General features: G+C 33.3%; 1 protein-coding gene and 1 long non-coding RNA gene across 2 annotated transcripts; both read left to right on the top strand.

Moving 5' to 3' along the window:
• Positions 1-661: 661 nt before the first annotated feature.
• LOC143621926 (26S rRNA (cytosine-C(5))-methyltransferase NOP2B-like) lies at positions 662-3,168 on the top strand. The gene is made up of 10 exons (XM_077093202.1): positions 662-1,797; positions 1,888-1,951; positions 2,034-2,167; positions 2,239-2,322; positions 2,412-2,486; positions 2,562-2,633; positions 2,715-2,770; positions 2,881-2,933; positions 3,011-3,120; positions 3,163-3,168. Exons 1-10 carry the CDS (start codon positions 1,633-1,635, stop codon positions 3,166-3,168), a joined length of 819 nt encoding a protein of 272 aa, XP_076949317.1. The 5' UTR covers positions 662-1,632.
• Positions 3,169-5,147: 1,979 nt separating this feature from the next.
• On the top strand, positions 5,148-6,963 carry LOC143621535 (uncharacterized). The gene is made up of 2 exons (XR_013151540.1): positions 5,148-5,300; positions 6,636-6,963. It is a non-coding gene; the product is annotated as an uncharacterized LOC143621535 (long non-coding RNA).
• The last annotated feature ends 4,990 nt before the right edge of the window (positions 6,964-11,953 follow it).

Raw genomic sequence — 11,953 nt, 5'->3', positions numbered from 1 at the left:
AATGTTCTACTTTTATCTTTGACTCGTTTAAGGTTCAGAAATATTGTGGCTCCCTTGAAAATGTTGATTGCTAACTGCTGACAAAAATTAAAGTGTTGAATTATGTGGCAAAAGATCATAGTATTTATTGGGATTCAACTTCTTTTGAGGAGAAAGAGTCTAAGCCTCCAAGTGACTTGTTGGTGAGATTTTACGTTTTAAAACTAATTTTTGGCTTCACTAAGTATATGAAGCAACAACTGAAAGAGAATATGGACTTGCTGGTGAAAATCGGTTTTGACCAAAATATGGTCAGATGGAAGAGAATAAGTAACGTCTTCTTCAAAACTCATTTAATAAAAGTTCTTCATAAACAATGGTCTATGAACCAACGACTGTTATATTGATATACACTATACACCACTTAGTTTACTCATGTATCTCTATTAAATATTTTTTGTTTAGAATAAAAAAAATATTTTTGTAAACAATAATGGAAACTTAAAATTTTCTATTTATAGATCTAAGTAAGATAAAGAGAGAATGCCAAATCGTTGTGTAGCAAGATTCAATTATGCACCCCACTTGTTGATGAAATGTTTCAATGTAAATTTTCATTGATTTATACTTGTTTGTTGTTTTTGCAGGTGAGCCAAGAGTGCAAAAAATTTCGAATCTGATTAAATGCAAGGTAATATTTCCTACTTTTGTAAATTAAATTAAATTGCAATAATTGATTCTGGTGTCTTGGGAAGTCTAATACGCATACATTAGTGTTCATTTACTCAAAAGTGCACTACTCTCAATTATAGGAGAAATAGCATCTGTTATGTGTGTTTTAATTATTTACATTTATACTTAAATCTTTCACACTGTGTTGCTGAAGTGCTGATATAAATTCGAGCATATACTTTGAAATCCGTGCACACTAAAATAGAGTTTCGTCCCGTAAATGAATTTTAGTAAGTTCATGTTTGAAAAAGTTATTCACTTTAACAACAATAATGTGAATGATTAATTTTATATCTATTTGGTGATTATCGCTCTATTTGGTGTTTTACAACTCTTTTGCTATTACTGCTCACAATTTTGATTTTGTGGCGAGTTCACATGCCTTCACTCTATTTGGTGCGTATTTTTACGTTTTGAGTTTGTAATCAATTGAATAGGTTTCTGAGTTGATAAAATGTTTGAGCTGCTACGTTCTCAATGAATGTTTGTTTCTTTGATGAAGTGTGTGTCTCTGTGAGTCATGTGTGAATTTAAATTCCATGAGTTTTTTTCTGTTTTTAAAATTCGTTACCGATTTCAAGCTTTAAAAAATAGTTGTCGAGTGTTGTGTTTAAATGTATTAAGGTATTAACTTGCACATGGCAACAAATTTTAGTAGATTAGTACTTCGTGGCTTACAATTATGTTTTGTTTAGGCCAGATTTAATGTGTTAGAGGTTTTTAGTTCTGTTGCGGAGATTCCCCCGATTTGTTGTCGGATGGAGACGATGCGTTCGCAGGCGATTTCTTACACGGCAGTGATGATGATGATGATGAAGGTAGTTTTGCATATTGCGTTGAATGTTGTATTATTGAATTGTTATAATTATGTTAGTATTGTAGTTTAAAGTTGTTTTTGGGTGGTCGTATTTGTTAACAGAAATGGGGTCGGGTTCGCAATCGCATTTGGATTCCGATGATTCTGATATCGAGGGGAAAGCTAAGAAGATTGATGAAGCGAAAGAGAGAGAAGAGAAAGAGGCTTTAGATGAACTGCAGCTTAATATTAAAGAAGCACCCGATGAGTTTAGATTGCCAACACAGGAGGTATTGTTGCTAGCTGTATTAGCTATTCATGTTTGATAATTGTTGACTTGGCATGTTGACTTTTGTATTTTCGCATTTGTGATCACTCAGGAACTTGAAGTGGAAGCTCGTGGCCCCCCTAATATTAGTGGTCTTCAACAAAGAATAAAAGAAAGTGAGTTTTATTAGGTGGTCATGTTATGTATACTATATTATCTTTTCGTTTTTTTTTTCATTTGTTAAATTACAATGTTCAGTTGTTCGGATTCTTTCAAATTTTACGTCTTTGAGGCAAGAGGGAGCAACACGAAAGCAATACATAGAGAAACTTAAGATGGATTTGGGATCATATTATGGATACAATGAGTTTCTTATTTCTGCATTTGTTGAGGTAATTTGTGTTATACGTGAATATGTACGTCTTTATGAATTTTAATGGTTTTAATTTTATGTTATGTGTAGATGTTTCCACCTGTTGAACTTATGGAACTAATTGAAGCTTTTGAAAAGCCTCGACCAATTACCCTTCGTACCAACACCTTAAAGGTGATATAAATAATGGTATTATTTTAGCTTCTTTTTTTTTGGTTTTTGAGTTATTGAACTCACAGGATCACCTTTCTCTGATGATGTAGACACGAAGACGTGACTTAGCTGGTGTCTTGTTGAACAGAGGCATCAATTTGGACCCGTTAAGCAAGTGGTCAAAGGTAATGACTACTCATTTGACTTGACTTATTGTTTATTGCTGTTTTATTAATTGTGTTTGTTACAGTGTTACACAGGTTGGTTTAGTTGTTTATGATCATCAAGTGCCATACGGTGCAACCCCAGAGTATATGGCTGGTCATTACATGGTAGGTAATTTCATATTTTGTTTCTTTTTTTATTCTCAAGTTTTTGCTAATTCATTTCTTTCTTTCTGTTTTTATTTGCAGGTGCAAAGTGCAAGTTCTTTTCTACCTCAGGAGAAGGAATGCATTGTTGACATGGCGTATGTATCTACTATCTTGGTTTAATCGCATCTTCATATCTGTCTTGAACTATATATTATTGTTCCATTATCTCTATATCCAATTTTAAATGATGTTTTTTCACTTGTAGGGCGTCACCTGGTGGTAAAACGACTTACATTGCAGCTCTTATGAAAAACACTGGTAAGTTCTTGCTATACACTTTTATCAAGTTAAGCGTTTTCCTTTATTTGAAACATTGTAACACATATTATTATTAGGTATGATATATGCCAATGAGATGAAAGAGCAGAGGCTTAGCAAACTAACATCAAATCTACAGCAATTGGGTGTTACAAACACTGTAGTATGCAGTTATGATGGAAGAGAGGTTAGTCTTTATAACTTTTATATGATCTTTATTGTTTTAAAGCTTTAACTTCTAAGTGGGCTGAGTTTTTTCTCTGGAATTCTACTTTAGCTGCCGAAAATTTTGGGACACAACACAGTAGATAGAGTTTTATTAAATGCTCCTTTCAGTGGTACCGGGGTGAAAACTTTTGAGTGAAATGTTTTCAATTCCTTACTTTTGATGGTTTTAATATTAAGGATTTATTTGAGGCAACAAATGAACCAGGCGTCACTTCCTTTGTTGGTAAGTTTCATGATATACTTGAGCTTGGATTTTAGGAGATATCTACTATTAAACCTCTACCCATTTGGTAACTAACATTCCTGTTATGTTTCACATTATGTTGATTCTTGGCACATATGGTTTTTGTTTGGAGTACACATTTGTTCTTCACCAAATCGTTATATTTTAACATAACTTTTTTAGGTACAACATGATTAATCAGGGTCTTATGAACGAACTTGTGATTTCCTTATGGTTTAACCGCCATGTTGACAAATGAAAAGGGGTGAACTTGTGTTTGGCTGGGCTGATCCTAATCAACTCGAGGGTATGCACACGTATGCCGCCCAAACCCGAAAGGGCTATTGGCAGGTGAGTTGCTACTTAAACAAGCTCAAGCCTAAAAGTAAGCTTTTTTAATAAATAGGCCCGTGGCAAACTTAAACGCGCCCGAGCCCAAAAATAAGCTTATTAAATCAGGGGTGTTTGGTTTTCGGGTGTTGTTTAATCATGTTTTGGGCTGCATCGAGTCGGGTTCAATATTTTTTGTTGTTTAACCGAGTTTTGGGCTGCATCGAGTTGGGTTCATTATTTTTTTTTTTGTTGTTTAATCGAATTTTGGGCTGCATCAGGTCGGGTTCTGGTAAGTAAAGTGTTTTTTACTCAGGTTTTGGGTGGCTTTGGGTCGGGTTCATTATGTGAGTTCGGGTCGGTTTCAAGTGGGCCATATTATAAAACAACTAACGGGAAAATGGGTCTAATAAGTTCAAGATATACTAAATCGTTTTTTAAAAGATTTTGCTTATTATTGAAAAGTAAACGATCTTATCCGTTGAACACCATTGATTTTTTTGTAAACTTATACCTCCAAAAAGGTCAAGTCTGGCTAAAAAGGTATATTTTACCTGTTTGGCTAAACAGTTTTAATCGAGTCGGTTGGCTAAAACGTTTTATTTGGCCCGTTTGACTAGAACCAACGAGGAAAATTGGTAATTTAAGGTCAAGTTAATGGTATTCGGAAACTGAAAAACTAAACCGAACTCAAACCAAAAAATGAAAAACATTTTATTGTTGATGAACGGTTTACTAATTAACTATTTTGTTGAGTTTATTTACTGAACAACATATATTTTGCTTGCTTATATTAGTTTGCAGCTATCTATTGATGTTATACAAATGAATCTGCACCATTGAGGAATATGAAGAACCACAACTTCTAAGCACGAATTTTGGATGAAAAGTAGCTATTGGGTCTAATATAATAGTGACAAAAGCTTGTTTTTGGTGTTTGATTTCCATAGCAAGAGATTACAGGTTCTTTTGAGAGTGTAACTTAAGGACATGATATTATTTTGGTAGTTTTTAATAAGTTTGGTTATATAAACTAGATTTGAATGTAATTGCACTTCGATGTATTTGTTGAATTATCTAAGAGTAAGAGAGTTACAATTTATTTTTATTTATCCACTATCTTGAAATAAATTGTATAACAAACCGAGTTTTAAAAATATACTATATTTTTGGTGTGAAATGGTTCCTTTATTGGTCATAATTTATGTTTACTTAATCTCTTAAGAGACCTCTTTAGTATATACATCAATGTTTTTCAGTTGTGCATGTGATTTCACTTTGGTCTACACTAACGTGGTCTTACTAAACATACAATTTGCGTTTTATATACAATCACATTTTGGTCTTGCAAGTTGTTTTCGGACCTGCTACATCACGCGGGTACCTACTAGTATAATAATATAGTACTAAAATAAAACCAGCCTGGAGAGAAAACAACTGAAAATGGCAATCGTCTCACTCTTCTGCTATACTGCACGCCTATCCCCAGCTCATTTTAGCAAACTAGGGTTTCACCTTCACCAAAATCCGATTCGTCGACCCGATTCATCATCAACTAATCACTCAACTTCAATTTCAATTCTCAGGTGGTTCTTAACTCATTGATGTTACTTTCTTTATAATTGACGCGATTCTTTCTATGATTTTAGGGCTTCTTATATTAATTAAAAGTTTAGGTAGGATTTGGGGGCATTAGATTATTTGGAAAATTGAGCTATAATAAGCTTGTATTAATCCCGACTAGAAGCAGATTAATCCCAATTAGTCGCTAGTCCCCACTTCACATATTATTTGAGGCTCCTTATAAATTATTATTATTATTATTATTATTATTATTATTATTATTATTATTACTATTATTTTACTAAAAGTTATTATATATAACACAAACCGAGCTACACCTGGATAATGGGTAAGCGAGCAACAAGCTGCGCCGCTATCCCCTTTTGAATTGCAAAGCCTATTCTACTAAATATAAATCCTTGGTTCCTCGGGCTCTGCGAGTCACTGTGGACCACCTTCTGCACCCGCTCCAAGAAGCGAACCGCCTCAGCAGCTAGAGATCCAAATGTGTCGAAGGCAAATGGAATGAATACGTGCTGATTCTCCAAACGCGCTGACTCATGCTTAGCAACCTTCAAACAAAAAGGACTTATAATGGATTTTAACTTATCAACAAGGCAGAATAAGGAGCCATTTTCATTAGTTGGGGAAGTGTAACTTATTAACTTATTGTGCTTGATTTATCTATTACACCCCTCAAAACCCATTACACTCATTTTAAAAAAAGAGTGTCATTTTTGGTCATTTTGACTTTTCTCACCAAATAAGCTAATCCGAACACATTTTTTTAAAACTTCTTTTATAAAGTTTGTAAGTTAATAAGTCCCTTTTGACTTAAATAAGCAATCCCAAACACACCCTCAGTTTCAGACCTCAATTTCCTGGTTTCAAAGTTGTTTAGGGAATTTGCTTTGATATATTGTTGATTAGGCTTCTTCATTGCAATGAATTTTGTATTTTTGGGTAATATAGTTGTTAATTTCACTCGCATAGGAGCTCGATTTCATTATATTGGTGCTCGGGTCTCGTATATCTGGTTATTATTTACAAATGCAATTCATATTGGATCTTTATTAACAGGAAATTTTTTGCCTTCAAAGCTATTTCAATCTTGAGATATAAAACCATCTGCCACTTTCATTTTTATTAGCAAAGTTGTTAACTTTCAACACGTTTGGCCCGTGCTTTTTAGCAAAGTTGTCAACTTTTGCGCTTTTAATTCGTTTGAGATAAAATATAACCCAAACGGGCCCACTTTCAGGCAAACGGGTCAGAACGGGCACATCTGCATAGTGACTGCATCCTACTTGTTTGTGATTTTTAAGTTAGCTTTTCATATATTCTTCTTTCTTGATTAGGTTCAAGAATGCTTCTGGATTGTTGATGGGCAAAAGGTTGTCTTTGATACATGCGGTAAACGAGCCTTCAGGAGGACCTAAAGAGAACGCAGAAGCAATCACAGATGGTGATACAAGCACTGCACAAGGACCGCCTTTTCTTACCATTTTAGCTGGAATTCTCGTTTTTGCTCTCATACTCTGGGCCATTGGGTCTGTCGTGTCGTGGCTAATTGGTCTTTTGGGTTTGATTTTCTCTAAATAGGTGGTTATCATCTTGTTGTAATTGTCTGGAAAATATTTATCTGGATGTTTTCATTAGTATTTGTAATTAAACTTGAGTTTGTAACTTGACCCATTGTGCATGTTGTTATTGAAAACAATTAGAGGTGGCAAAATGTGCGCAGAGGCGGACCTATGTAGGAGGTAAGGGGGCGGCCACCCACCTTAATTTTTTTTTTAGTGCTATTTGTGTGTGAAAATCCCGATCGCCCCTCTTAAGATTAGTGTTAAGTCCCGATGTCGCCCCCAAAGAAAATAATTCATGGGTCCACCACTGAATGTGCGGGTGAAGACCACCACTGTTAGGTATTCTTTGTATATGTTTGGGCTAGACCGGTCAGAAACACTTTTGGTCATGGTTCGTGCTTCGGATTTCTTAGGATTCAAGATCCTTAGACGTCGAGGTTTTTGGACATGTGTTTTAAGTCTTCTGATATGGTTACATGGGTGTTAAGCAGTTGTGTTTGCATTTCAAAATGGTCGAGAATCTTAGGAATTGAATCTACAAAAAGCATTTTAAAAAATCAGAATGATGAAGAAACTGCAATTTATCATAATTTAATAAAGAAATTGGTATAAAAGTCACATTTCTTTATTTATTTATAAATTTGTCAAACTGATTTGAAATATATATGTTGAAAAATGATAAATGTATTCCTTTGAACTTTATTTCTTGTTATAAAATCACACACTGATCTCTTGTTAAAATTAAATTATTCAAATGAAACAAATATAAAGTTGCATATGGTTATTGATTGTTCTTTTAAAGCAGACCAAATAATAATCGAGTTTCATAAGTCATAACACTGTATATTTAAGTACTTATGAAAAATGTCATAAAGGTGTGGTTGCATTGAAACTTAAGCGGATATTACAAGTATACAAAAATAATAAAAGATATATTAAAGTTTAGTTATTATTTTATATTCTCATTTTAAAATCTAATAGTTAGAAAGCTAGTAAAATACATAATACATCTTGGAAATTTTGTAAAATAGTTCTTATCAATTTTCTATCAATTAGAATGGGTTTTAGATTAAAAATAGATAATCATGTAAAATAGAAAAAATCAGATTAATTATATTTTTTTAAAGTGTATTGGTCTTCATTAATCCAAACTACTATCTTTTATATTCGTTACCGGTTCCAACTAAGAAATTGGCTGCTGACGATCATAATGATTCGCGACTAACAAAATCCTAACATCGCTACTTGTAGGTTGTCGGAATAACAATTTTGGGCGAAAAAGTAACATTTTTTGCAAGTAAACTCAACCTGAACACCACCACCACCACCAACTGACTCATGACCAACCAACCACCACCATTTGAGCACCACCAATCGATTCCGACAATGGATTTAGAGTTCCGGCGACCTCGATAGTTGAGGCTTTTACTCGAAAAATGTTCTTAAAGGTCTGATCTAATGTTACAAAAAAATTTGAGTTTTCCGGCCAAAAACGTTTTTCCGAGGACCTGCAAGTAAAGATGAGCAAATTCGGTACCTGTACCAATTGGTATCGGTACCAAAATCAGTATTGATTTGGTACCGTCGGTATTGAATCGTTACCAAAGTTTTGAGTTTCAGTATCGGTACGTTACCGGTATTTCCCGAATTTTACCTTAAATACCGGTATGGAACCAAAAGTACTGGTACCCAGAATTTGCGATTTTCGGTACCGGTATGCTACCGATCTCATCCATACATACCTGCAAGTAGAGGCGTTAGGATTGTGTTAGTGGTGAACTATTAGGAACAAATAAGTTAAAATTAGAATCATCAACAACCAGTTTGTTAGTTTAAAGTTAATAGTTTAAATTAATAAAAAACGGAGCAACTATTTTTAACCGGATCCAAAGATAGATATTTGAAACCGGAGTCTCTATATTATATATAAAGGAAGAGTGATGGGCACAAACGTCTTCTCATAATTCTGTGCGAAGGACAAAACCGACATTTCATAATAGGGCAAGAAAAGTAATTTGTCAATGTATCCATCAACTCTTAAAGCTCTTAGTACAACATCATGAAGCTTCAATTTTTGAGACATTACTCTTCAATCCTTTAGAAAACATAAGGGTTTACATGTGTTATTATTAAGATTATTATTATTATTATTATCATTATTATGATGACCATCCACATTCTTAACTCCCATGTGTCATTATATTTCTATTAACTTTGTTACCCTATATATAGTGCATTATTGTGCTTCTATTACATAAACATACACACATACATACCAATGAATAACAACCTCCCTTTTCTCCACTTATCATACCCTCTATACACTATTTCTCAAGGTTCGAAGGATGTAATAAGGAAAAGTTGAGGCGATTTGGGCTAAGGAAAAAGATGATAGTGTAAAGTTAGGACTAAACTAGGCACACTTTTGATAGTGTTGGAAATTTGTAAAAACACTTTTTGTAATTTGTAAAATCAATAGATAAAACAATATGTATGAAAAGATTCAATTAACTTAATGGCTCATGTAAACAAGCCATAAATGGTTTTTTGTTTTATTCCTTGAGTGTCCTTCCCTTTGTGAATGATTATTACATTTACTTTCCGTATGTGGTCATTATGACTTCACAACAAAAAACAGTTCTTAAAGAAACATTAGTGACCATGTTACCAATATTGAAATTAATGGAACAATAAAACAAAGTTGACAAAATTACCATATAAAAACTGTTTAAACAAACAATTAACATAAGTTTGAAAATAACTATTATGTTTGTGAAAGTTTAATAAAAATATTTTGGAAAGTAAAAATTAGGGATTTGATATGAACACACTTTTCACGAATTAATTCACCAGGTTACTAATATTATTATTATAGCCTTGCCGAACAAAAGTCTATGGTTTTAATATGTTATTACTAGTATTATTTTTATAGTCACTACCCACATTCTTAACTCCCACGTTTCATTATGTTTCTATTAACTTTGTTAGCTTATATATAGTAGCTTGTTTTTTTTAACCAAAGCTGGTTACCTATATATTATCCCAACAACCATATAGACACAAAAATGAAATACGTACCGCCAAAAATTTCAACGTGTGCAAGTGCACAACTCTGTCATCGTCATCTGCTGTCAACAATAAGGTGGGAGGATATTGACGAGAGCGATCATTAGATTGCTCCCATGGTCTCCTAACATTATGCATTGGTTACATTGCTCACTTGATTAACCATCAAAACTCTTCCTCCTTTATCACCACTAATGAAGAATAAATCCATTTCACACCCATTCATTTACTCATAACTTAATATCTATATTTATACATGCATTCAATGACAGCTTCATATTCACCAACACCCCCTACATAGTCCCACTCCTCATAACCAAACTTCTCACGCTTGATGTCCATGCATGACCTACGACAGAAGTGTAAATAATTAAGACAGCATTTAGATGTGAGTTTAGAAAGAAGTTATGTGAAAAATGGAAATCAAAAGGAACAATACCAGAATAAGAATTAAATGACTACAGTTATTTTCATACACAATTTAGGTTGTTAGTACGCATAATACGTCACTGAAAGTTGTTTATCTATATCTATATCTATATTTATCTATAAAGGAGGAGTGATGGGCACAAAAGTAATTTCACAATTTCATGGCAAGGGTAAAACAGACATTTCATAATTGGGCAAGAAAAGTAATTTCCAATCACCTCGATACGTTTTTAAAGCGTTGGTTCAAGTTGACGATGCTTCACAATTGGTAAGATTACTCTTCAACCCTTTAGAAAGCAAAAGGTTTATATGTGTTTATGGTTATATTTATTATGTACATTATTATATATTTATTATATAGTTAACATTCATTATTTCTTAACAACTTAATTGAAGGTTATAACATGCCTTTAATATTTTGATGCATTTATCATTCTATTGGGGATTCAATCGGTTATGAAAATTTAATCTTTAATGATTTCAATCGACCATGTTGTTTAATTTTTGCACTAGCCCTCTGCTATAAGTATGGACAAAGTTTGCAGTCCCCATCGTCGCAAAACAAAAACCAGGTATGTATTCATCTTCTCCGGTTTTCTTTAGGTTCAATTGATTATAGGGTTTCATTTAATTTCATGTGCATGCTTTCAACCCAATCCAATTTGGGTTTGGATTTTTGCATTGATTTCAATATCTCTGGTATTGCTCAGTTTAGATTTGACAGGTACTTCACAACGTCATAATCTTGCAATGCTACAGTTTGATCCATTTTATGTAGTGAGTTATGTTGTGGATGATGTGTAGCTTGAAGAAAGTGTATTTGGTCAAATTTTAGAACAAGTAACAATTTCAGGCTAGGAAGGCGCCTTAAATTTCAGTATGTTGCTCTTTCTTTATTCAAATTGATGAAACTCGAATACATCGATTGTGTTCAACTAACTGAGATTTAAATTTTGTGTTTTGATTTATGTTGCCACTGTCCAAGTATCACAAGCACTTGTCAATGGAGGAGTGAGTAATATTAAATGTATTTAAATGTGTAATGCATGTGATATTAATTACTTTGATGTTTCTTTTGGGTTAGTTGATAAAACTTGGTTATTGTGAAGGGTAACTTCATGGTGATTTCGCCCTCTCAGATTCAATTATGTGTATGTATTTAATGCATTTTCTATAATGATAAAAACTATCTCATCGTTGATGTTCATATGACGTATTTTTTGATTATATATTTTTGTTTTGCATATTTAAAGCTGCATGAAGGGCCAAGCAAGTTACACATCAAGTGAAGATGTTGCAGCTAGATTCATTCCCAACATATAACATGGTGTGTTTCGTTTTTTGGTTAAACCAGCCTATAATATTATGCTTAGCATTGTATAAGTTTTCATGTATGCTTTTACACAGGTAAACATAACTTTTTTATGGCCCAGTGATTCATGTATAGTCCGCGTGTTGAATTCAGCTGACCATTTTGTTTATGTGTTGGTTTTTTTAGCTTCTCGTTGTTTGTGTTGGTATTTCTCTAAACCAAACAGGTTCAAACAGGTTTGTCAAAATAGGTTAAAAGAAAAGTAAATTTGGTTCAAAACGGG

The sequence above is a fragment of the Bidens hawaiensis genome, unplaced genomic scaffold, assembly GCF_021521415.1.
Source record: "Bidens hawaiensis isolate Kalapana, Puna unplaced genomic scaffold, B.hawaiensis_p1.1 tig00000326_1, whole genome shotgun sequence".
In the NCBI taxonomy this organism is placed as follows: domain Eukaryota; kingdom Viridiplantae; phylum Streptophyta; class Magnoliopsida; order Asterales; family Asteraceae; genus Bidens; species Bidens hawaiensis.
Note: the sequence above shows the minus strand (reverse complement) of the source record. Positions and strands in the feature narration are given on the sequence as shown.